The sequence below is a fragment of the Phyllostomus discolor genome, chromosome 2 (assembly GCF_004126475.2).
Source record: "Phyllostomus discolor isolate MPI-MPIP mPhyDis1 chromosome 2, mPhyDis1.pri.v3, whole genome shotgun sequence".
In the NCBI taxonomy this organism is placed as follows: domain Eukaryota; kingdom Metazoa; phylum Chordata; class Mammalia; order Chiroptera; family Phyllostomidae; genus Phyllostomus; species Phyllostomus discolor.
In genome coordinates, this window is record NC_040904.2 from 96,006,315 (window position 1) to 96,034,202 (window position 27,888).

The 27,888-nt window shown below is 37.2% G+C and overlaps 1 protein-coding gene across 4 annotated transcripts in view; it reads right to left on the bottom strand.

Moving 5' to 3' along the window:
• The window catches only part of LOC114490454 (limbic system associated membrane protein), a 638,505-nt gene extending 616,517 nt beyond the window's left edge, over positions 1–21,988 (bottom strand). For 3 of the 4 annotated variants that reach the window (XM_028504440.2, XM_028504439.2, XM_036018124.1), the window contains exon 1: positions 21,327–21,961. In XM_028504440.2, the coding sequence (XP_028360241.1) occupies positions 21,327–21,481 (155 nt within the window). In that variant the 5' untranslated portion in view covers positions 21,482–21,961. Of the gene's footprint in view, positions 1–21,326 lie in introns of all 4 variants that reach the window. The other variant, XM_028504441.1, reaches the window with a different exon arrangement.
• Positions 21,989–27,888: the final 5,900 nt, after the last annotated feature.

Genomic DNA, 27,888 nt, shown 5'->3' on the forward strand with positions numbered 1-27,888 from the left:
AAATAAACAAAAAGGGAAACATAGGCATGGGGCATCAGGAAACATTCCTGAGAAAAAGACAGGATGACTATCACAGACAGATATACTATGGACTGATGGTGCTTTGAAATTGAAGCTAAAGAGACACAGACTTAAGTTTATTGAACAGGGGAAGGAGCTGATAAAAAGCTCTGAACTCAAACAGCCATGAAAACCTGGATGGTTAGATTATAAGCTCCATATTATTAACTGATCATTACCAGTGATCAATAGTATAAAGTAAGAACTCAATATGTGGAAAGACTGAAGGCAGTCTTGTACTTATAAGGGTTTGGAATAGAGTGATAGCAGTGGGAATAAAGAAGTCCCATTACTTAGATACAGTTCATTAAATTTATCAAGTATTAAGAAAAAGAAAAACAAGATGATGGTAATAATAGTAAAAATCATAACAGCACTGAAGCACAATTGGACAACCAAATCTGAAATGGGAATATATTGTCTGCTATCGCCCTGTGTCTTCTCTCATCATACTGAACCCTAGAGTGGTCATTACCATATTTCCTAACTTGGAAGCAACATAGAGCTGCCAATACAATAGTAAGGCTGTATGTATTTCATGGTAAAGAATGAGCCAAAGTAGTCTACAGTACCATGGGGTGCAAATATAATTAGTAATCTGTCTCATCATAAAGAAGTGTGCCAAGGGTCCAAAAACAAAGATCTCCTGGGGCTTTTCTCATAGCACACAACATGAGATTACTTTATTTATTGTGTGGTCTCTTCTTTACTGAAATGTCTGCCTATTTTTTTCTCTCTGATTCCACTCAAGTTTCACCATAACCCTTAAGACTGAACTTTTTCATTAAAAATATGCATACTAACACACCAGCCCTCAGAAATTTTTGAAAAGTCATTTTAACCATCATTAGGACTATAATGTTTTTATTGTTACTTACATTTTCATTTTTACAAGTTTCTGGAGGAAGTAGGACAAGTATGAATATATATATTTGGGTGGCCTGAAATTTCTGGCGTGGAGTTTTTCTTTAAAAAGTTATAAATTAAAAATGATACATTTAAAATTAGAGACAAAGCTTCAGAGTAGGTAATCCACATAAGTGAAGAGCCCCAAAGCTTAAGCTTCACTGTAAATCTTCTTCTGTTGGACATTTATTTAATCCTTGCGAAATGCCCAGCACAGGGCCATGCACACTAACTATCCATGCTATACTCTTTCCTTGGCAATTTCATGTAAACTATAGTTTGAATTAACCCCCAACAGAAAAGATGATGATGCTAAGTAACTCAGATCTTTTTCTGAACTACAGGTCCCCAGATTTACTCCCCAATAGACAACTGTACCTGAATATTTTAGAGACCCTCAAATTCAATTTAAAAACTACATTAATCCTATTTTGAAAATCTATTTCATTCCAACTTTCAGTCAAGATGGAAGCCTAGGTAAACACAGCTTGCTTCCTTGTACAACTACATCAAAATTACAACTAAATTGTAAAATAACCATCACTCAGAAGTGTCAGAAATCAAGTCAAATGGAAGTCTGACAACTATGGTACTAAAGAAACTACATCCATCCAGACTGGTAGGAGAGGCACTGATGTGAACAGGGTGGTCCCACATTCTCATTTGGTGGATACAAATTTGGGAGGGATATTTGGTAAGTGAGGAATCTCAGCCCCATACCAGGCCACCTAGCCCAGGGTTCTAGTACCAGGAAGATAAGTCCCCATAACTTTCAGCTGCAAAAACAGCAGGGATTGAGTTGGTGGAAGAAACCTCTGGTGTCCCAGGAACTTTCTTCTAAAGAACCCACAAAACAGACTTACTCAAACTCATTCCTTCTGAGCTCCAGCACTAGGGTAGCAGCTTGAAAGGCACCAGTGGCACACAGTGAGGAGCTGAAATGTCTGGCATCAAGACAGGAGCTAGGGGACAGCTTTCTCCCAGAGAGAAAGGAAGGCAGAGATCATAGTCCCTTTTCTGAACCCTACCTCCACTCAGCCACAGAGCTGGCAGGTAGGTGCCATATCTGAGACTACATCAACCTGGTCAACATTCTTTGTCCCAGTTCTGGAGATTCACTGAGACTCCACCCCATCCAACTTATAGCTGTTAACAGTGGCCTTTCCATATGTATAGCTGGTCTTGGCTCATATTTCACAACTTCTTAGATCCTTCCAAACAAGCAACAAGTGACCTCAGTGACCTCCCAGCCCCCATACCTTTTGCTAAGTGGCCCCAGGCACAGGCAGTAGCACCAGCCAGCCTAGATTCACAGCTTGGCTTTGCCTGGAAATCTCCAAGCTTAGCACAAGTAGCAACCATCTCAGATTGCTTTATAGCTCACACAGGGTGGCCCGGGGCAAAACACAGGTGGAAGCTGACCTTGGCCTACACCAACCTCAAACCCCAGGGCCTGCACACTCAGTGGACAGTTATAGGTCATGTTGGAGCATTACCACCCTGACCCTGCATAGCTGATCCCCTATGGATGGCAGAGGTTTGTGGTCTGTGGTCACAGCCAATCCTTGTAGCTGACTGCTCTGGGTAAGTCCTTCCCATTGATCTTCCAAGAGCAACCAAAGCTCAACTATAAGAGGAGGGTGTACTCAGCCCACACAAAGGGTGCACCTTGAGTACCCATCTCGGGTGATAGGGGAGGCTGTACCACTGGACTCTACAGGATACCTACTACATTAGGCCAGGCTACCAAGACAGGGAGTCATAGCATCTCTACCTAATACATAGAAACAAACACAGGAAGGCTGCCAAAATGAGGAGACAAAGAAACATGGCCCAAATGAAAAAACAAATCAAGACTCCAGAAAAAGAACTAAACAAAATGGAGGTAAGCAACCTATCAGATGCAGACTTCAAAACACTGGTTATACAGATGCTTAAGGAACCTCAGCAGCAGAAAAAAGATTCAGTGAGAAGTGAAGGATACAACTATTGAAATAAAGAACAAACAGGAAAACAACAGTGGAGTGGGGGAAGCTGAGAAACAAATCAATGATTTGAAACATAGGGAGGAAAAAGACAACTAATCAGAACAAGAAGAAGAAAGAATTACTAAGAAAATAAGGATGGTATAAGCAGCCTCTGGGACAACTTCAAGGGGTCCAACATTTGCAAAATAGGGGTGCCAAAAGGAGAAAAGAAAGAGCAAGAAATTGGAAATCCATTTGAAAAAAATAGTGAAAGAAACCTTCCCTAATTTGGTGAAGGAAATACGCATGCAAGTCCTGGAAGCACAGGGAGTCCCAAACAAGATTGATACAAAGAGGCCCACTCCAAGACACATCATAATGAAAATGCCAAAGGTTAAAGATAAAGAGAAAATCTTAAAAGTAGTAAGAGAAAAGAAGTTCGTTACCTATGGGGAAGTTCCCATAAGACTGTCATCTAATTTCTGAAAAGAAACTTTGCAGGCTAAAAAGGTTTAGCAAGAAATATTCAAAGTCATGAAAAGCAGGGACCTACAGCCAAGCTTGCTCTACCCAGCAAAGCTATCATTTAGAATCGAGGAGCAGATAAAGAACCTCCCAGACAAGAAAAAGCTAAAGTAGTTCATCATCACCAAACTATTATTATATAACATGTTAAAGGGATTTATTCAAGAAAAAGGAGATCAAAACTGTGAACAATAAAATGGCAATCAAAACATATCTATCAACAATTGCAACTAAAAAACACACTAAGCAAACAAGACAAACAGAGACAGAATCATGGATACAGAGTGTTTTGATGGCTGCCAGATGGAAAAGCATGTACGGTAGTGGGTGAAGAGGTGAGGGAATTAAGAAGTACAAATAGGTAGTTACAGAACAGCCATGAAGATGTAAAGTACAGTATAGGAAATGTAGTAGCCAAAGAACTTAGACAAATGATCCATGGACATGAACAATGGTATGGGGATTGCCTGAGGGAGTTGGGAGTGCTTGGTGGAGGGGTGGCAAAGTAGGCAAACTACTTTGAGACAACTCTAATAACATAATCAATAAAATATAATTAAAAATAAAATAGAATAAAATAAAAACTCCAAAAAATGTATAAAAAGAAAAATTATTTCATTCCATATATCCTTTTGCATTTGTTTACTTTCTCACATCTGTATTTCCAATCATAGTCTATCTTACTTAGGGCCCTCTCTCTATTACCCTGCTGTCCTTGTCCTCTTCATTTCCTACCTATATTCTAACAGGACCTATCCTTATCAAAATTTTTTCTAAATGAGAGAATCCTTTTACTTTCAAATTTTCTAACCCCTTTGTAATTCAGGAAATCTCCAGTAAAGAAAAAAAAAGGAGGTGAATAACATTTAAAAAATAGCATAAATTCAGAAACAAATGATACATTTCCCACTGTAATAGTCATATTTGAAAAAGAGTAATACAATGATGTATTTTCCATTATAATATACATATTTGAAAAAGAGTAATTCATTTATGTTTCAGATACATAATGTCTACACATAATGCTTAAAGTATGCATGGAGGTTTGAAATCTTTGCAATAATTTTGTAGCTACCCAAGAGAAAAAGGCTTGGGAACTGATTGCCTAAACCTTTTCTCTTGGGACTGAGATTGAAGAAAACTGAGACTTTATCCACAAGGAATTAACTGACATATTTAGGACTTTGTTAGATAATTCTTAGGATCCCATTTCATTATCTTTTAACAAGCTCCATTTTAATTTTAGCATCCACAGATTTCCACTGGGGAACTGTGGCATTTTGGGGGAATATTTTCAGCTTTAAACATACATATCCCCATTTGGACTGGGGCTATCTGTCTTTTACTCAAATCCTGACATCCGATCCTTTCCTAATCTGCTTGCTCATAATCTGTCTCTATCTTTTCTCTTCTCCCTTCCCTTTAAATAACCACTTTTGTTTGCTTGATCTTTTTGAGCTCTTTCAAAACAATTACCCAAAATGCCACATTATGTATTTAAGTCACCTGGTTCCACAGACAGAGCTGTGCATCGATGCTTCTTTCACTATAAATACTGCTCAGGCAATGATGAGGAAATTGGCTGAGTACCTGTCAGCTCAACAGGAAAGAGACGGGTTTCATACTCTGATAATTGTGTTCTTTATGCATTTTAACACTTCGAACTTTTAGGTAAAGTCATTTCACAAAAAAGATAAAATAAGTAAAGATGCATACAAAAATAAGAAAGTAAAAATGCTGAATTTGGTGAAAGAGATTGGTTTCAGCAGGAGATAGAAATGTGGTTTACCAAGATGTATTGAGAGATGCCATTTGTTGGCTGACCTCATATTTGGTGGCAGCAGAGGTTACCTGAACTGTAAGAAGAAAAAATTGGACATTCAAATTCTTTTGCTTCAGTATTTTTGGAGAAGGCTCTTAATATAAAAAGTAAGTGAGTGATATAAGCAAAGCACTCCTCAATTTAGAAATACAGATTTACCCATAGGCAAAGTCAAGTCTGTGGTCCCAACCTAACCTTTCCCATTGTATTGTCAAGTCCATGGTACCAAGCTAACCATTCCCATTGTATTGGATTTCATCTCCAATGGATCTGTGGGAGTAAGCAGAGGGAAGGTTCTTACATCAAATAGCTGGGGAGGCGACTGAGTCCTGTCAGGGCTCAGAGGGAGCCAGGGCCAGAGAGGTTTAAGAACAAGGATACCTAGGGCTTCAGAGTAGGAAAGAAGACAACAGGAAGCACGAATTTGGAGGTAATATCAGATTTCACTCTTTTAGACAAGTAAGGGAGGTAACAATTTGATCTGTGTTGACAAAAAAGATGAGATAGGGTGAATAGTTAAGTTTTAAAATAAGAAATCTTGTTTTCATATTTTCCAAATTCAGATAGCAACAAGATGTTTGGTAAGAGATGAACATCAGTATGATGTAGAGCCATAAGGTGGGCTTCAGACAAAATTATATTAACATGTATGCTAAAGTAATAGAGGTAGTTGGAAGATGTAAGAGATGAGATCACCATTTAATCTGATCAACGTTATCTATTTCTGTGAGGATGAATGAATATAAAAGTATCCTTCCAAGACCAAATTTGTCTTGATATTGTTCTGCACAGAAAGATGAAAGGCCTACACAGACCATTTAAAAAAATCACAGCCCCTCTCTCTACACAAGTTTGCAAATTCTCCAGTGGGAAGAAAATAGTAGAGGTATGAATATTAACACCCACTGAAAAAATAATTAGGTAACATATTTCTGAGTGGTATTCTTTATAAGCAAAGATATAATGGAATGCCAGCAAAAATATTAAAAATTACACAAAAATTAACTACAGTGGAAATGCATAATATCACAGACTAATGGATTATTGGTAGTAGCAGAGATATGAGAAATTATTTCAACCTTCTGCTACATAAAGGTTGTTTCTAAAAACAGTATTTCCTAATAGTGGTTACCTAGCCTCTCCTTAAATATAAAATTACTAAAAATTTACTTATTGGCAAGGAAACCTGTTCTACCTGGCACAGTAGCAAATGATATTTATTATATATAGTATATATATTTATATATAATTATATGTATCATATATATCCTTCTTATTTTACTCTAACCTTCTGAGGTGAAAAGATAAATATTATTATTATCATACTCCTTTTGTAAATAAAGGACTGAAGCCCAACAGGGATAAGTGATTTGCCCATTTTAACAAAGCTGTTAATTGGCAGAGGTGGTACTTGGAGCTGTGACTCCTGGCTCAGACGGTGTGTTATTTCCATTATGCCATATATCCATTTGAATGCCCATTTTCAAAATAATTCAATCTGACTCACTTATTAAAATTATGTTCTATTTAAATTATAAACCACCCATACTTTTTGCTTTATTTTGTTTTTTCTTGCTCTCTTTTTTTTTCCTTCCTTCTAATGAGTTATGGTGTAAACACACGTACTTAAGAAATATGAATAACATTCTTCTTTGTATGAAGTTGCAATTTGTCCTTTATATTTCATTCATTTTTACCTTATAATTCTGTCAACCAATAGAATCCTCATTTATTTGTGTCATGCACATGGTAAAAAGTTAGCTTCCTATATTTTTATCCAAATATTGAATATGGTCAAACACCAACTAAGAGAATACTTCACCACAATCAATCAGCATTTCTTTGGTATAATTATACACTCAGCTAAAAAACAAAATCTAGCCCATTATAGACCCAAAATCTGTTCATAAGTATGTCTGGAGAAACTTGTCAAACTACAAACACTCAGAGTAAATGACATTTCCCTGATCCTCAGGTCTGAAATGTCAGCTGTTTTGAAGAAATCTATTACCATGTTATAATTTGTTCCCAGAGAACCCATGTTGTCTTCTAGTGATCACTGCTTGCTTTTTGAAATGTTCTAGTACTTAGGCATTTGTTGTTGTTGTCAACTTAGCACTAGTTTCCACATTTTATTTACAACTAGGAGAATATTGTATGCCACCAACATTGTGAAATGCCTTCTGTTTTCTACAGGATTTCATATGTTAGCAACAGTACTTATTCAATCATGCTATCAATTTGTCTTAGTACCTTACGGATAATGGATATGAATATAACAGCTGAACCTGTTTCTTCACATGACTTAGGTCTTGAGTATTGAAAAAGGTATAAAAGCATAATTATGATCATTTTATTTGATAAACAAATTGAAATTTAATTAAAATTCATAGTCTTCTCTTCCAATGGCCTGTCTCTTATCCTGATTAAACATTCCTGTTAACAATCACTAGATATTATGACTTAGAATGAATAAAATAGAAATTCAGGCTAGAATTGAGGTCATGAATACAAACTATTTGCTCTACTTTTTTTAAAAAAGTTATTTCCTATTTAGCGAAGACAACATTAGTGCCTATCCTAAAATACAAATAGAAAAAAATGTTATAAGATTTTATTTTGTTCTTTAGGGGTTATATGATAACCAAAATGTAGTGGAGACAAGAAACATCATCTGAACTGCCTTACAGAATTATTTTAACACTTGCATAATGATTAGATAAAACATTAATTTAAATAACTTAAGAAAGCCATTGCATGATGCTTCTTACATATTGTATCTGTTCACATCCTTGATTACCTGGAAAATTTGGTTTTCTGCAATAAACTAACTTCTCCACAATTGATGCATCAAATTAATTAGGGCCCCATAAAGTGTGCTGGGACCCAAATTCACAATTATATTATCATTCATATTTCATGTATATAATTTTCATGTACACATAAAAAGCACATTGCCCTGGCTGGTGTGGCTCAGTAGTTTGAGTGCTGGCCCATGAACCAAAAGGTGGCTGGTTTGATTCCCAGTACTGGCACATGCCTTGGTTGTGAGCCAGGTCCTTGGTTTGGGGTGTGTGAGAGTCAGCCAATGGGTATTTCACACATCAATGTTTTTCTCCCTCTTTTTCTCCCTCCTATCCCCTCTCTCTAAAAAATAAATAAAATCTTTAAAAAAATAAAAAGCATATATATGCTTTTACTTTGACATATAATTATAAACATTTGTAGAAGAAATTAAAATAAAATCTTGTGTTCAAACATATCCACATAATATAAATTAAGTATATTCATAAGTCATTTATATATCATAGTAGATTCTATATAAATACATAATTTTATTTTGTGAAGAACTGGATTTTGAGTTCTGTTTTATTGTTATACAAGGTCCAAGGCATCAATGCAAAAATATTTTTAAGTTTCCTATGCCATGACCCTAATAAGTTAATATAGGAGCTTATTTTTTTAATTAGAGCATATCATCACTCTACTTATAACATCATGCATTTCTTTTGATGTACTCAACCACATACAAAAATATGTCACTTCCTCAGACCAACATCTCTTTGCTTAGGAGATAGGTAAGAATTTAACCCATCTTGGAGTTAGAACAGTGGAAGGTAATTTCCAGCCTTAATACAGTTAATAATTTGGGGGGGAACAACACCCAAGTTCCTTAGTGTTCAATCCTGAAGCTGATCTAATCTAGTGATATCACAGAGACTTTAGGAATTTCCTTGTCATGGTGATGATGTTAGATACTAGTTCATCATATTAGAGTCTCAAATGATAGAACAGAAGTCATAGACTCAAAAATATATTCAACTGGCAAGTTAATGATTCATTAATATAAAATGCTGATCTTAAGATATGCTCATATAATCACATTATGAACATGCATAAGATTAGAATAAACTTTGGTTATCTCAAGATGAAAATCAGCTAAAATTCCACAACTGTATGTGACTCAAACACCATAAAATAAACAGGCTTGATATAGATGTGCTAGAATGAGGTATAACAGAAGCAGCACAAAAATTAGAAATCAGGAAACCAATTAATTTTCTCAATGCTTTCACATGTAAACATTTCACATGTAGGCTATGCATGACTTAGTGTTAAACTGCATAAGTTTCATATTTATCTTTTGTCCCTAAAAGTGTGGCAAATAGTAGCATGACTAAAGCACAGCTTTACAAAGGATATCGTTAACTGTAGATAACTTCAAAGTGGAACTTCTATATGGAAATGCATCATAAAAAGTCACTATGGAATAAATAGTAATGCATGACTGTATGAAAAGTTGGGTTGCTTTTTCCTTCAGTTACAGGATTTTCCTCTGATCTCACATAAACAATGCCCTGTGCATTATGGCAAGGAATACAGAAGGGAACTTGGGATTTTTACAAAGTCCACTGTACATTCAAGTTTGAAATTCTCTAGGAATGGGTCATGAGCTCTACACTACAAAACCCTGGTAAGCATCATTGGTCAGTGCAAATAATTGTTTTGAATCAAATGAGTCAGAGTAATCTGCTGCTCCTTGCCTTATTTCACAAGAAAGTAGAACAGATTATTTGAATATATCTGTTTTACAACAATATCAACACTTCACAGAACTCCTAAATCCCTTAGTCCCTGAAAGTTTATTACCCACCACTAGAGGGAGAAAGCTTCTCTAGCTCCTAAAAGGTGTTATCCTTCTCTTACACCTAACTGGGATGCTGAGGTCTTCACAGACACTGGACCCGCCTCTCTTCAGGTGTACTGAGTGACTCCTGGTTTTGTTAAAAGCTAATCTATTAGAGAATGGAGCACATTTTGTTTGGGTACCTGTGACTAAAACTTTCACATCCCCCTAAAATTCCCTGATTTGCCTTTCTCATTCTCTAAAGATCTGTGTTTGAAAAGAGTAGCTGAAATGAAAATTTTGAAAGTGGGGCTAGCCAAACCCCTTCTGCCACCAGTGGTCAGAAAAGAATCCATGATTTTATGATTCCCCTCCCCGCTTTTTCAACCACACAACCACAATTACTCCAGTGCTGATTGATTTCACCACTAACGTATTTTGCTTCATCCCTGTCTCCTTCCAATTTGTTTCCTCTTTCATAAGCCAATTTCTGGCCTGCTTGATTTACAGTGCAACTAACTCTATTCAATTCAGTGAGCAAATATATATCTGAGCACCCATAGGAACTACCGTATTTTTCAGACTATATGATGCACTTTTTAATCACATTTTTTGCTTCAATTTTTTTTTCCTATTTTCCTCCTCTAAAACCTACGTGCATCTTATGGTACAGACCCAAGACGCACCTAGGTTTTAGAGGAGGACAATAAGGGAAAAATTTTTTGAAGCAAAAAATGTGGTAAAAAAAAAGAAGTGTGTCTTATAATCCAAAAAATACGGTAAGCTACATTCTGGGATGAAAAGGTAAAGTAGATGAGATGCTTGACTTTGAAGAGATGATAATATATTTAAGGCAAGACAAGAGTGGATATGAATTTTTAAAAGTGCAGTAAATGCTAAATTGAGGTATAGATACGATTCAGCACTCCCATTTCAAGGTATGTATCTGAGAGAAATAAAATCATATCACAAAGACATAGCTGCACTTCCTGTTCATTATAGCATTATTCACAATAGCCAAGATATGAAAACAACCCAAGTATTCACTGATGGACAAATGGATAAAGAAAATTTTATCTCTATTTTATCTATCTATCTGCACAGAAACACACAATGGAATATTACTCAGATATAAAAAAATAAGGAAAAGAACATGTATGAATGATCCATGGACACGGACAACAGAGTGGGGACTGACTGAGGGAAGAAGGGGTGGGCTGAGTGGAAAGGAGAAAAGGGGAAAAATATTGGCACAACAGTACTAGAAGACACAATAAAAAATAAACACATTCTCAAATTAAAAAATAATAAGGAGCCCTGGCTGGTAGAGTTTAGTGGATTGAGTGCAGGCCTGCAAACCAAAGGGTTACCAGTTTGATTCCCAGTCAGGGCACATGCCTAGGTTGCAGGCCAGGTTCCCAAATATGGGGCACGCAAGAGGCAACCACACATTGATGTTTGCTCTCTTTCTCTTTCTCCCTCCCTTCCCATCTCTCTAAAAATAAATAAATAAAACATTTTTAAGAAATGAGGAAATAAGGTAATTTGCAAAAATGGAGATGAATATGGAAGGCATTATACTACATTTTAAAAAAAGCTAAATAGGGAAAGGTAGATACTGCACAATCTCATTGATATGTGGAATCTAAAAAAAGTTGAAGTCATAGAAAGAGAGTAGGATGGTAGCTGCCAGAGTCTGAAGGGTGGTGAAAGTGGGAAAATGTTGGTCAAAGCATACAAACTTTTAGTCATAAGATGGATAATTATAGAGATATAATGTACAGCATGGTTGACTATAATTAATAATGATGTGTTGTACACTTCAGTTTGCTAGGAAAGTGAACTTTGGCTGTTCTACCACATATAAAAAAGGTTGCTATCTGAGGTGATGAATGTGTTAATTAACTTGATTGTAGCAATGTTTTCACTATACAAGATCTGCCCAGAAAAACTCCAGCCATTGCTAATATAATAATAACAGTTTATACCACGTCAATGTAACCTGGCAGCCAAGGAGAGTAGATTAGAATATGCATGAGTGAACAATGATGACTTCACTGTACTAATCAGTGGGGGCAGTAGAAATCATTGAATGATCATGTGTACTGTGTGGCCGTTGTGTTCAAAATGACTGAACGAGTACAGCAACACATCTGCATCCAATTTTGCATTAACCTTGAACATTCCTCCACAGAAACTATTCAAATGATTCAGAAGGCCACAGCTATGGGCAACTGATGACAGAGTTTTCTGGCAAAACATCAAATCAGCCAGGTGACTCAGCCCTCCTACAGCCTAGATTTGGTGCTCTGTGACTTCTTGCTTTTCTCAAAACTAAAATCACCTTTGAAAGGGAAGAGATTTTAGACTGTCGATGAGATTCAGGAAAATATGACAGGGCAATTGATAGCGACTGGGAGAACTGTGTGAGGTCCCATGGTGCCTACTTTGAAGGGGATTGAGGCATCATTGTCCTGTGTACAGTGTTTCTTGTATCTTGTATCTTCTTCTATAAATGTATCTATTTTTCATAGTACATGGCTGGATACCTTCTGGACAGACTATATATATAAGTGTGCGTGTGTATACTCAAAGTTTATAAAATTTTATTAGTTATATATCAATAAAGCTAGGAGATAAATACAAAAGAGACTATCTGTAATAATAAGTACAGTACTTAGCCCAATCTATGAGAATAAGAAAGGTTTTTCTGGATAAGATAGTACCAGAACTAGACCTGCATCTGGAATAGCAAGGAGGTAACTGACCTGTTTGGTGAGTGGGGGTCAGGTGAGAAAGAGGAAAGGAGGCTCTAGATAGAGAAAGCAACGCAGACAAAGGTAAGAACCCGCACTGTTGTTCATACACATTCACATGTTCTGGAGCCGAAACTGTAAATGGTTGTGAATTAGTGAATGCCATGAGGTAGCAGGTCGTGAAGAGTTAGCTGATACAAGGAGCTTTGACTTTATGTTGTGGATGATGATAAGTCTTTGAAGGATCTGGTCCCATTTCTAGATTGATATTAGAAAACAACAGGCCTGAGGTAGTCAGGTTCATGGTTTTGCTAATTATGCAGAGTTTTGGAAGTTCTAAGCAGACTAAAGATATAATTAAGTAAAGTTACCTAAGGCAGGGAGAGGTAAGTAGTGCCAATTCTGGCTTCATTTCTGACCTTTGCCTCCATTTTCCCCCACCTAGCAGAACCAGGTTTTATGACCTGGAATTTATATAGCAAGAGTTTTAAAAGATGAAGCTCAGTCCTCTGAGATTCATATCCATGCCACACTTGGTTACAACAGTTTTGATACAAAGCTTCACTTTATGCTTGACCAAGCTACCTATTTTAGTAATATGTTTGGGGGTATGTCCCTTATTCCTGAGAGCTCTGCCCTGTTTCAGCCAGCTCTTGTCCCAAGGATTCTGTTCCTTCTCTGAGTCTCAGCCTTATGACTGAGACTCTATTCTGATCTGACAGACCTCCCTGTGGGGCTCTCTGAGAGTTGCTGCCCTATTTTTTCCTTTACTGTGCTCTGCTCTTTTCTTGTTGTAACATGTTTGACCTCCCTTGGCCCTACCGCTCACCTGCTAATAAAGCTTTATGAGAACTTTTCTGCACGCCACACCAGAACCCGCACTCCCCAGGTATCTTCAGAAGGGCTTATCACGCAGTGCCTCCACCATTCCAGGAGACTTGTCTGGATCTCTGTCTAGTTCTCAGCTTAACATTACCAGATAATTGTTAGCTCGAAGTAAATTTTGTACAAATTAGAAAAAAACTGCACCTTCCTCAAAGAATTCTACCTACAATCTACGATGACTATAAGACATCGGGTAACCCTTGAGCTTGTGCAAAAGATAACCTGCCAACTGAAAGCAGAGACTTGAACTGCAATCTCATTGCAGCTACTATAATCAGGGTCTCTAAGAAAAACAAGTAATAGACAGAACCAAGCAGCAGGTCATGAGTAATAATAAGAAGTTGGTAAAGTTTAATAATCCAAGCAAAGGCCTGGAGGGGTAGGGGAAAAGCTAAGAATTCAGATAAAAAAATCTGACTAATAGGCAGAATACCAGAAGCAAAAAGAAATATATTTATAAAAAATGTTGCATAGGTTCTGCCAAATACAAAAACGACTGAGAGGATAACGTGGAGACTGCAAATGAAGGAAAGAAAACCCACTTGGTTACTACAGAGAATGCGTATGTGAAAAGTGAAGCATTTCCTACAAATTCCTTCTTGACTTGCACTAGCCAGATGGCCCTCCACAGGTAAGTCCGGCTTTGATTTGCAGGGATGAGAGACAAGAAAGGAGATGGAGAAAAAGGGAGAGGAAGAGAAATGAAAGGTAGATAAAGAAAGGAGGATAGAAGAGAAAGAGAAGGGGAGAAAAGAAAAGAGAGGGGAGATGGCAAGAGGATGGGAGGAAAATGATGGGAAGACATAAGAAGAAGGGAAGGGAGACTAAGACTGAGATAGACATTTTTAGCATCATTTTGGGTTAAAAACAACACATCATAGGATAACGTGGAAACCAGGAAGATCATTCCAGGGTTCTGAATGCTAATTAGGAGATACACATTCTAGTTCTCAAATGTTCACTAAAATCTTTGGACAATCAATTACATTTTTCTCTTCTCAAGTATATCATTTTAAAATGAAATGGCAGACTGCCTAATATCCAAGGCCTTTCCATACTATAAATTTTCTACAAGTTTATCCTAGTGTAATTAACAAAATCTAAAGCATAGCTTTTTTGCGTGTGAAGGTTAATAACTCATTAATCAAAATTATGTTTTGATTACAGTTGACTACAAAAACTGTGTTCACTTGCCCTGTATTCCTGATTTTTTTTTAAAAAGTTCAACTATATCCTAAGATACATGTGATTCTGAAGAACTTGAAATAAAATGATATAAACATCTTAGAGCAAATGCTCAACCTTGACCAAAGAAATAAAAATTAAAGGCTAATTTTATTAAATTTTCTAATTTTCTAAAAGTTATTTCCTGCTGTGAATATAATGACAATAATCTCATTAAGAGCTTATATTTTATACCATTTCACAGTTTACAAAACACTTACAAACATAGTATCTCAATAAATCATAAAAATAGCTTATGTACTAGGCCAGGTAATTGTCAGTTATCTTCATTTAATACATAAGACTATTTCCATCTATTTAGATCTTGGTCTTTTGTGTGTTTGTTGAGCATTCTGAATGTACTGTATTGTTGATGGAAGTCTTTACTTATGACACAAATACTTGTCTATAAGTTTCAGCTAAAGACTGATCACCATGTAAAAATTGAGATGAATACCACAGACATGTAACTATTATCTTATAAATCATATATTTGTGTATATGAAAATAGAAGTGCACATAATTAATCCTGTTTGTATAAGTTCACACTGAAGATATTTTTCTTACCTAAATATTGTCTCTTTTCTATCTTAGAGACAGCATTACAAATCAGCACTGTTTTGTGTCTTATCTAATATAAATGAAAGGCAGAACACAGGACGATCAACTTAAAATCAAGCCTAATGTTATTTCAATACATACTATGTAAATTAGATCATATTAAAATAAAGACACTCCATTTTCCATGACACTGTAGTTAGGAGATCATATGATAAAGAAAAGAATCTATGACAATCTCTTTTCTCTCTCCCAACTGAATTTTTACATCTTTGCTGCTGACATATTTACCAAGCCGTGCGACATGACTCCAATTTTTTACTGCATGGGTATTAAGTGCTGCCCCCCAAAAATGGTTTTTAAAAGAGATTCCTCTACCAGTAAAACAGTAGTGTTCAACAATATGTATATATCAGAATCATTTAAAAAATACCATTGCCCAGGACCTATCCTAAAACTAATTAAACCAGAATTTTCTGAGAGTATAGAATGTATGGCTTTAATATTTTTAAGGTCCCAATTTGATTGTAATGTACAGCCATGATTGTAAATTGTCTTAAGCAAGTCCTTCTCCTCCTTTAATGTGCTTATGATTCATCTGAAGATATTGTTAAATGCAGATTCTGATTTATTAGGTCTTGGATAGACCTCGAGATTTTGGATATTAATAAGTGACTATACTGCACTTAAAGACTCCCATCTCCAAAACACACTAGCAGTAGTAGGGGTCAGAGGTTCTCCAAGTGTGGCCCAATCCTGCAGCATCAGCATCATCTGAGGACAACTTAGAAATGCAAATCTCAGACCCTACCAGAGACCTACTGAATGAGAAACTGTGAAAGTAGGGGCCAAGTAACCTGTGTTTTAACAAGCACTCCATGTAAATTTGATACACCTTCAAGACTGAGAAACACTGATTTAAAAAAAAAAATCTGCCTATAGTCTGAACAACTGGCTGCATATGATTGGAAAACAGCTAATACTTTATGCTTACATAACAGTTTACAATTCAACAAACTTTCCTACTTTACCTCTTATAAACTTCCTTAAACAACCCTGTAGAGTAACTAAAATAGATAGTTTCAGCACTTTATAAATTAAACTAAAGCTCAAAACATTTAAGAGACTTGCTCAAAGTCATGTTGTATGCAAGGATAGATCCAAAATTAGAACCCGTATCTTCTGAGTCTTACAAATTAACGGGCAAGACATTCAGATAAGAATAGGGCAAATGGCTGTAAACCCTACACAATGCCCTGAGGGGAAGGGCTCTCTAAGGCTCAGGGAATGACAGTGACAGCCAGGAGAACACATTTGGGCAACCTCCTCTCCCATGAGTCACAGACATTTGTAAGTGGAGCTCTGAGACCAAAGCAAAATGCACTAATCATTTTTTGCCCACGTTTGCTATTATATGGAACCAGCCTCAAGAAACACAAATGTTTAAACCTCACCAACTGATTTTGTGGGCGAGTGAGTCACTTTTGGTTGTTTGCAACACAATTCTACAAATAATTCATTCAAAGTCAAATTACATAGAACAGAAAAATCACCTTAATATGTGGGGAGTGTACGTGTATGTGTAAGTGTGTGCGCACATACTTCGGTGTTTTGTACTTAAAGAAACACACAATATCACAATGTGCATTTGTCACATGAGACTTGCCTGCTGCTTTCCTCAGGGCATAAATGACAACACATAATATAATTCACAGGGATGTAAACATCCTTTAAAAACATGTATATAATAAGCCACATTCCTACACAATACACAGTAGTATGCCAGACTCCTTTATGTACCAAATATATTTAATAAAGAGTTTGATGGACAATGAATGGTTCTGAAGTATCAGTAATAACCAATAAATTTTTATTGGCTTTAGTGATTCACTTACAGAAAAAAATAAAATAACAAACTTATAATTGTTATAAGCTCTTCCTATAGACCCCATGACCACAAAGTTTGTTTCCAAACAGTGAATTATAAGTGGCAGAAAACCACATATTGTCTTGGGAGCTTGTTTGAGTGTTGACATTTGCTTAGTGAATGTAGGCGTTCCAGATGCCTTATAAAAAGGAAACCATTTTTCCCCTTGAAATTTTCATACAATTTTTACATTTTACAGTCAATTAATCACATCTTTTGTGTTGATACTCCTTTTGTCCCTTAGTGCAGGAACACATAGGGAAAAAAAGACATAAATTTTTGAAAACTTAAAAATTTAACTTTCCTGAACTTAGATGCTAAGTTTATTATAGGTATACTAAGTGGGAAAAATGTTATCACCATAAAATGTATTACAATATCCCACTAACATTGAGTCAGAATTATAAAATAAATAATCAATACCTCAAATTTAAAATAAAGTCACAATAATGAACAGTTCCCTCATTTATCATATATTTATGTTGTATATCCAGCTATATACATATCTGTAATTTTTACAGTTACCTTATGAACAGATACATTGAGATCATGTATTTTATAATTACTTTTAGAGACATATGCTGTGATACTGAAAATATACTCAGTGGGACAGTTAAAATTCCATTTTAAAGGTTGGATTGTGACATTATCTATTTCTACTTTCCCTTGACTTATCAAGAAAGCTACATGGTTTCAACCCACCAAGACTGACCAAGAGGTGAATCTCGATGGGGGCCTATGTGCGAAAACAGAGGGCTGGAAAGATCAGTGCCAGAGCTCATCCAGTCATTGATGAACTTCTACACTTGTGGAGGGTGGCAGTGAGGCAGGTGGGCTTTGTTCAGAAAAAAACACGTATGACTTCCCCACAAATAAAATCCTGTGAATAAGTGTGTCACATACATCACTACATACAAACACAAACAGGAATTCTGGTTCAGTAGACCTAGGAAGTATCTCCAGGTGCTGCTGCTGCCACCACTGGTCTGTGGACCACACTTTGATTCTTTTCCTTGGAGAAGGAAGATGATATTGTGGTTTCCTTCAGCTCTTAAATAATCTCATAAAGGACTTCATAAAGATCTACAATCTTTTCTGGGAAACAACTGGGTTAGGTTTACATGCACGAGAGTATCTTTCTTTCCATCTAATTTTGTCACCTTCATTCTATATCTCCCAGACCAAAGAAGAAAATTCCAGAACAAGACCCCAACACTAGTGTGTGCCTCACTAACAAGATGCATATTACATCAAAAAGTGGTTTGTAATCATAGATACAGAAAGTGTGTAATCATAGTTATACACAAACAAGCATCAATGTGCAAAAGAAACACTTGTTTCACCAAAGTAAGGCAGGAGAGCTAAATGTTTTGAGGACAGTCAGCCAAACTTCTGTCATTGCACCACCAGAATTACAAACCACCCTTGTCTTCTGTTGCCATTTCAGATTATTCAGGGCCACAAACTCACTGAGGGAGGATTTTTTTCCTCTCGTCACTTCAGTTTCACAGTGCCAAATATCTACTGTGGCTTCCAATGAATCAAGTTCTCCTTCCTCTCCTCCCCTGGAAGCTCATGCTCTCAGTAAAATGTCACAATTAAAGTAGAAGCAAGCCTTTCCCAGGCTGGACTTGTAAGTAGAAACCAAGAGCACCATTCTTCACCAGGAAACTGACCCACAAAGTTTACTGGATTCAGTCAAAGAGATTGAGAAGAAGGTCAGCTAAGAAAACAAAGGAAACTCTCTCTATAGTTACTTCTGATGAAGCTCCACCAAGCTAGAAATAAAGCCTCATCCAAGGCAAGGGAAGTAAAAATGAGGGCACATTAGGTGGGAGGTCTGGGGAAGCAATGGACTCTCACAGGTGCCTTCTTTGCATGCTCTATTAGTCTATCTTCCATTTCCCAGGAAATAACTGCTTCTATATTTATTCTTTTTTCTTACTGTGCCCATTTCCACTGTAATGTTTACTGAAGTATGTTGCTAAAGATTTCCATTTCTTTTGAGCTGTAGACACCCAGAAACAACATCTATATTATATACAGACGTTTATGTAGTGACACTGTCTCTCACAGACACAGACTTCTATGCATATAGTATATGCAAGTATAAGAATACCTCTTTTCTTCTGAATTAACATTTAGATGCTTATCTAAATCTTTGCTAGCTGTGGCTTAGGATATAGGTGTTGCTGATATAGAAAGGCCTTACAAAGTTCATGGACATTTAAACAAAATCTTAGACATCCATACTATTCACTTCTCCCACACTCAATCTTATAATCAGTGAAAAATATTTTTAGGTGTAGCATAAATTCTCATAGGCTGCTTTATTGATAAAGGGTTAATGATGTTAGGAAGTATGAATGCTAGCAGGGGAGACAACATGCTTGTATGTTTGCAAAAACATTATCTGCATCATGCCCAAATCCCTCTGCAAATGGATAAATTACTCCATAAATCTTATTACTCCATGTGGATAAATCATACATGCAGGTTTACAGGGCTGGAGAGCTAGAAAAGAAAATCTGCTTTGGATAGTAGGATCTTTGGGATTCATAATCATCCAATGCTCAGGAAATGAAGACAGGAGTACTCACACATCAGGATTTTCTTAGTTTTTACAATCTGCAGCAACACACATATACACACAACATGGTATGCACAACACACACACACACACACACACTCCTCTCTAACAAGGCTAGAGATCCCAAAGCAGGACACTGTGACAGCCAACCAAATTTATTTCTGAGAAAAGGAAAGAAAACTTTGCTGCTCTAGGCAGCTCTGCTACAGAACTGCTCCCTGATGCCCCAGGGTTTATGCACTATCAGCTTCTTGCACACAGATTAGAGGTTTATTTTCTATTGCACACTGTTTTTTTTTTTATTGCCACAACAAGCAATATTAGCTAGATAGACAAACAGACACTGGGTCATTTTATTTGAATGAAATGAGATTTTAAAGGCTCTCCAAGGAGAACATTTTCTTTCATTGTTTTTTATTCTTCTCCTGTTTTAATTTTTGTTAGAACCTGATGGAAATTCAAGGAAAGCTAGAAAAAAAGGACAAGGGGTATGTGCAGTAGGTGTAGGAGGGTTAGAAAGAAAAGAAACACAGGAAAAGAAGCTTGGAGCTTTTTAGAAATAGAATTATGGTTAGGTTCCATCTGAGTTTCTCCAGTTCACTGTCTCTTCTAGGGGTCAAACTACCAAGGACTTAGGACTCTTCCTTTCCAAATTTCAATCTCAAATTATATTTCAGAGTTTGGCAGAGCTGCATAGAGATAAGACTTTGAGGTCAGTAATCAATTTGAAATATCCATTTTATGCCAGGTTAATTCTTTCCCAAGCCTCTGTGCTTAACACTCCTATTCTTAAATATCAGCAATTTGGCAAGTTCTTTTTTTACTTCTTGTTATTCTCTTCATTCTTTTTGTTGATTTCTATCCACATTCCAAAAAAGGCTCAGTAATCAACCAAAGTTCTAAGATTGATTTATTGCCTTGATGTCAATTAGAAGATTCTTCCAGCAAGTCTCCTATAAGACTACTGCTGGAGCAGAGGAGAGCCTTGAGTTGCTTATTCTCTCTCTCTCTCTCTCTCTCTCTCTCTCTCTCTCCCTCACACACACACACACACACACACACACACACACACACAATGGCGAATGCAGTACTGTGTGCCACTCTTTGAGAGCTCTAATTCAACAACTCTTTTTCAATTAAGGAACCCCAAACAAAACTCTGAAGTGCAAAGCACCTTCAATTACAAAAGCAAGAAATGCTACCCAAAAGTCACTAATAGCAGAGGGCAAGTTACGCTTTCCTGGTAAGAGAAACAAGGTCCTCAGAACCAAAGGAAATTTAACCAACCCTGCTGGTCCTTGACAGGGACCAGAATTCCCTTGAAATTTGTTGGCAGGTACCTCGGCCAGTGAGTAAAAGACATACACACAGACATATACACACAAATATACACACGCCTGCAGCATGAAATGCTGGAGTTTAAAGAGATCACACACACACATACACACACACAGTAGAAAAGTTGCCCGAAAGCCCTACCTGAGGATGGCCGTGTCCCCCTGCCTCACGGTGATGTTGTCCGTGCCTCGATTAAAATCCACGCTGCGAACAGGCAGTCCTGTGGGGAGAAGGCAGAGCAATCTCAGTAGGACCAGCGGCAACTGTTTCCGATCTGGCTGAACTCTGCCCACCATGGTGGCCACGCCGCGGTGCGGGTTGGTGTACTCTGGAAAGGTGTGCGTGTGCTCCCTGCTCAGCCGAGGGGGGCTTACAAACAGAGGGCTTTCATCAACAGCAAAGACAGACCAGCTCGGGCAGTTTGTGGTCCTTTCCACTTTGCCTCTCTCTTTCCCTCTCCCTCGCGCAGCCTCTTTTCCCTCTAAGACTTAACAAAGCACTCATAAAACCCCAGCAAGGGTGGTTGGGGGTAAAAGTCAAAGGAACAAAATTAAAAAGAGAGAGAGAGAGTACGAATATAAAACCCTCTAAAAAAGATGAAGAGAAGACTGCAAAAGGGAGCTGTTCTCCGGTCTATCTGTGGCTGGATGCTCCTTTGCCAGTGTCTGAGTTGAGCTCCTTCCCTCTGTAACCCACTTTCCCAGGCGGGCAGGCAGCGAGGGAGTGTAAAGAAACCCACACAGCACCGGCAGCAGCCCAGAGTCTGTCTCCCCCTCCCCCTCTCCTGCTTCTCTATCCAGTCCCTCCCTCTCTCTGCTCGGCACCTCCCCTGCCCCCACCGATCTCAGCAGCCCCTCCACGTCATCCCCTCCGCCCTCCCCTTGGCGTGGCCCCTAGCTTTGCACAACTGCCCCCTTCAGCAGCAGCCAGGCTCAATGAAAGGCCGATGCACCTTTAGGTTGTCAGGACAACAGCTCCATCTGAGGCCTGGCTGATTTCCTTAAGAAGAGTGAATGGAGCTTGGAGATACTGTGCAAGAGAAAGGAGAGGAGGAGAGAGACTGGAGCTATAAAAGAACAGGAGTGAAAGTCCAGGAGAGGAGAGGGAGAGGTGAGAACAGAAGGAAAAGGAGATGGGAAGGAGAGAAGGCAAACCTTCATAGAGGAAGGGAGTGAAAGAGAGAAGTGCAAGAAAGCTTGCGGGGTGGAGGGGGGCCTGTGCTGAAAGATGGCATGAGGAATGTAAAACAATAAACTTGACAGTGGAGGCTAAGATTAAAAGCCAAAGTTGATTTTAAAACTAAATATTCCTGGGAACTGACTTTCCATGCTCACATCGTGTTCCTTTTTTCTTCTCTCCTGTACTTTCTCTTACAGGATTAGAAACGTTTATTTTCTCTTCTTCCCTGATCCCCTCCCCCTCTTGGATCCCCCTTATGAAAGATGGATTGGAGACAATGCTGGTATTGAGTGGTCTGGGGTGTGAATGGTTGGTTTGTCTTTTCCAAGTGCCGGCTTCAGCAGCTGATCCCTGATCCCTAAATCAACCTCACTCTTTAGGAAACCCTCCCTCAGTCTCACACGTGAGGAATGGTATATTAAGGATTATTGCTTAAACCTCATGCATGCTACCCAAGTTTCTACTGGCACTTTCTTCTCAGAATGTTCATATGCAAGGAAGGAGACTTGTATCAGAAAGCTTGTCATTTACAGGGTGACATTAAGGCTGCACGCAGCACTTCAGCAAATGACAGCTTAGTATTTTCTGTTATTCCTTCTATTGAAAGAGTTGAGCCTAGTGATAAGGGTCATAAGGGGATAACCCTATTAGTTACTCATGTGAGAGTCTCAAACTATTTATTAGACATCTCCCTCAGGACTGATGCTGAGGATACAAAATGGGAGTGGCCAGACAAAAACTTCTGGTTTTATCTTTAAATTTTATTTATTTGGATAATTAAGATATTCACATGGCGCAGGTATGACGTGGTACAGAATTCTATAGAATAAATTGTAGTTATCTCTTCTATTCCTGTTTTAGGCAATCCATTTCTCCTCTTTGGAAGCAACAAATACTTCTGTTTTTTTTATATATCTTTCCCTAAATATTCAATTACATGTAAGTAAATACACAAATGCACACATACATATACAAATGTATTATGCCCCTACTCTTACTTATACAAATGATTAGCCAAGGATATTTGGGGGAAAAAAGAAATATGTTTAGGAATCCTTCTCAAACCTACCAGAATACTAGCCATATGGAGGTTCTTATTATGCTGACACCTGCCCTGTCTCCCCAGCATATTCAAAGAATTTATCACTGCATTTTATCAATTTAAAAGGTAGATGCAATCTTTTAGATAATGAGAGAAAAAAAAAGGAAGTCCTATTTTTTTAAAGAATTTGAAGGATTAGAAACAGAACTGTCAAAAATTCAAGATCGGTGGAGTCAATTTTTCTTTGTAGGATACATTACATTTATACAAATCAAGCTATTCTAAGTTGGGGCTGATAAACAGTTCCCAGATAATATGCCAAAGATGTTCCACCACTCATTTGTAACTCAGATGGTTAAAACTTGGAACCCATTTTGCCACAGGAGAAAATGGTTAAGTGGTTAGTTGAGCTAAGAAGCCCAAATTTTGTGGTTCCCAATATCAGTGGGAAAATTAGCTTGAGTGCCAAGTGGAGATGCAAATTACATAACTCTCTGCCAAGATTGCAGGAAAAGAGCACCCACCCCCACCCACTGCTGCCAGCAGGCTTGAAAATCCCCGGCAGGTTTCTTCTGAGCTTTTAGAGATGAAAGGTTGGCTTAGACAAAGGTTTAGATTTAATATCTTCTTTGGGTGGGTGGTGTTTCTCCAATGTCTGGAGGAAGAAAAGAAAAACACAAATCACTGGGGCTACTAGAACATCTATTTCCATTGATGATGCTAGATGAATGGTTTTCCCCTCTAGCCCCAGTGGGAACTAGATACTTTGAGGAGAGGGATAAGATATATCAAGATTATGAACATCTTCTTGTAACTAGTGGACTACATTTTGAATGAAGAAAGAAAGATTTCCAAGGCAAGTAGAAAGTATGGTGGGGTGGTAGCATATTATTTGTAGGAGATTGCGTACACATGGTTTTTTGGCTAATCTCCAGCTACCAGGAGGACTTGTCTTATCCTAGGATAAAGAATGAAGTCTAACATACTGAGGTATAAAATAATTAATTCCTACCGAAGTAGTAATAAATAATTCCTTCCAAAGTAGTAGGAATGCAGAATTTGTAGCAAAGCAATCAGATCTGGAGTTTGTCTCTACCATCATTCTGAGGACAATGATGTATTAAGTTAATTGGTATTGGAATCAGAATTGTAACAGACATGCCTAACATTCCTAAGAGAATAAGATCATAAGTACATGTTATACTTAAAAAATCATTGGATGTAATTAAAATATTTTTTTAAAAGATTTATTTATTTTTAGAAAGAGGGGAAGGGAGAAAGAAACACTGATGTGTGATTGCCCTTCACGCACCCCCCACCAGGGATCTGGCCGGCAACCCAGGCAGGTGCCCTGACTGGGAATCAAACCAATGACCCTTTGCTTCTCAGTCCAGCACTCAATCCACAGAGCCACAACAGCCAGGGCTAATTAAAGGATTTTTTAAAAATACTTTCATTAAATAAAGTCCACTTCTTGTCTACTTTTATTGAACTAGTTTGACTTACTATGTGCACTGCAAGACATAAAAAGAAGACTACATTTTTTAAATACTCATAATTCAGAGTGGATTTCTGGACAATTTCAAAATTGTGAAGTTTATTATGTAAGTTAATTATAATATTTATCATTTATGTCCAGCTGGCACTTCAAATACAACTTTGTAACCTAACACTTGGCACAAAAGGGACACTCTACAGTTGATATATATAAGGATAGAGAAATGATTGAATGTCCAAGCCGATTTGCATGGCTATCTCATCATTTAAAAAATAATAAATCTGTTTGTGGGTATCAACTTCCACTTCAACTTTATGCTCTCTCAGAATCCTTCCTCTTTCTAGTTCCTCATGGGATCACTCTGGTTTTCTCTCCTCTCCATAAGACCTAGTAAATTCTAATAAATCCAACAGTCACTATATTTTGAGTAACTTATCTCATCCTAATAGTCACTTCCCAAATCCAGTCCAGTATTAATTCCTTTGCTTGCTTTCCTAGGAAACAGAGAAAGAATCAAGCAGGTGAGTTAATGAAATTTATACAAGCTAATTTTCTTTAAACCACTAGATACATTCTTCCAAGAGGGCTGGCAAAAATGAACATACATTCAGGTTATTTGTGAGGCGAGTATGGCTGTTAGCCATGTGAAATAGCCATCATCACCCAAGTAAAGTGATCTTAGCTCCTACTTTAAAATAACATACTGCCATTCTGAAAGAGGCTTTAGAAGATTTTGGAACTCTCCAGGGACAAATGCTGCAGGAAAACCAAAAACTGGCTAATGTCAGAGCACCCTAAGAAGCATGAAAGGTATTCTTCTGTTAGCTTTGTAAGGTAATGGGCTCATAGAAAATCCAGATACAGCCTGGAATGTACAACTAATTTAGCTACATTGCTTGCATTTTATACTAAACATGTTTATGATATTATTAATATACCACTCTATATTTTTATATTTGTAAGGTCTTAATCATAATAATGACATTCCTGTACTCTACTTTCATAACTGGTATTAGCGTTTCCAAATGAACTAGAAATGCATAATTGTTAATACTTCTCCTTAGAATTCCTGCTATGACATTTTCAATGATTTCATCACAATTTAACAATGTTCAAGTATCTCAGTTTATGGTCAGAAGTATGGCACTATCTCATGTGAATTTCCTTTGGAATTTGGCTCTTTAGAATACAGTAGCTTCATTTACATGTGTCCCACTGCCTAACAAAATCAATCAGCTTCAAGTCAGTTAAATATTGGGTTGGCCAAAACATTCATCTGGTTTTTCCCACAAGATGGCTCTAGTAGTGCTTAGTTATCTTTAACCTCATTCAGCACAATTTTATTAGATTGTATTGTGACAGCTGTCATATCAGCATGCATTGAAAAAAAACTTACCAAAATTGGTGAGTCTTGTGTAACCATTTTAATATTGAAGATGGAGAAAAAATACACAACATTTTTGGCATATTATGCTTTATTATTTCAAGAAAGGTAAAAACACAACTGAAATGTAAAAAAGATTTGTGAGTGTACGGAGAAGGTACAGTGACTGATGGAAAGTGTAAAAAGTGGTTTGCAAAGTTTTGTGCTGGAGATTTCTCTCTGGATGATGCTCCATGGTCAGGTAAACCAATTGAAGTTGATAGCAATCAAATTGAAATGTTAATTGAGAACAAACAACATTATACTGTTTGGGGGATAACTGACATATTCAAAATATCCAAATCAATAAAGTTATTGGTGAAAATGAAAAATATGTCTTATTTTATAGAAAAAAAAATAATGAATTTTTGGCCAACCCAATATCATTCAAATCCTTACTATTAGAGAACCCTCAGTGATGTAAAACACTCAATCTATAGTCTGCACAATTAAAATTGTTCTTTCATGAAGTGCTTCCAGTTCATGCCTTTGTGACTGATTCATTGTTATTGCACTGGTGTACTGCTTTTTTGTTCAGTCATTCTGTTTTGGTAGGTACCAATGCTTAGATCTGTCCAAGTTCTCAAAAGCTCCTTCTGATTCCTTTTTTAGTTTATATGTTATTATATTTTTTCTGTTACCATTTATACCCCTTACATTTCCTTCCCCCAAACAATCACCACATTGTTGTCCACGGGCACAAGTTCTTTTCCTTTTTGTCCAAATCTTTGTGATTCTTGAGCTGCTGCTTGGGACCTCCCACACCAGAAAACTTTTTCTCATATATATGCTTTATTATTTCTCAAACACGTACTTATTGTCCCTTTGACATCCCTCTTTTCTAGACTGCCCACGTTTCCACTATGTACAAGGAGATGGCAATTGCTAAGTAATCTGCATTGCTGCTGTACTTTTTGATCCTCACATATGGGAAGAACACTGCAACATCTGGAAAGATGGCAGTAGCAGCATCCTCATTATAACAAGATGCTAATACAAGTAATCAGTCAATTATATCCTCTATTTGTGCTTGTGATAGTGACTTTGATTCCTACAATCAAAAAATAGGTCACAGAGAAATGAGAAAGAGTGGAGGCAGGTATGCAACTCCATACACTGATATGCCCAATAGGTTTATGATTCACTCATTTATTCAATATATTTTTATTGATATGGTAGTGAATTAAGACAGACCAAGACTCTATTCTCATAGGACCTACATTCTTGAGGTAGACACTAAGCAAGCAAATACATCTTCAAATTATTTTGGAAAGTAAAGGCTATTGACAAAAATGTGTATGATACAAAGAAAATGTCCTGGAGGTATAGTAAGGGTAATATATGCCTTGAAATCTAAGAAGGCAGCCATGCAAATATCTGCAAAAAGACCTTTCCAGAAAAAAAGAAATGGCATATGTAAAGGCCCTGAGGAAGAAATAGGTACGCCATACACCAGAAATCTAAAGAAAAATGATACACCTGAAATGGAGTTTCTGTGTTGTGGGACGTAGTTGGAAAAAGCAGATGGCATTAGAAATTGAGGAAAGGTTAAAATGAAAAG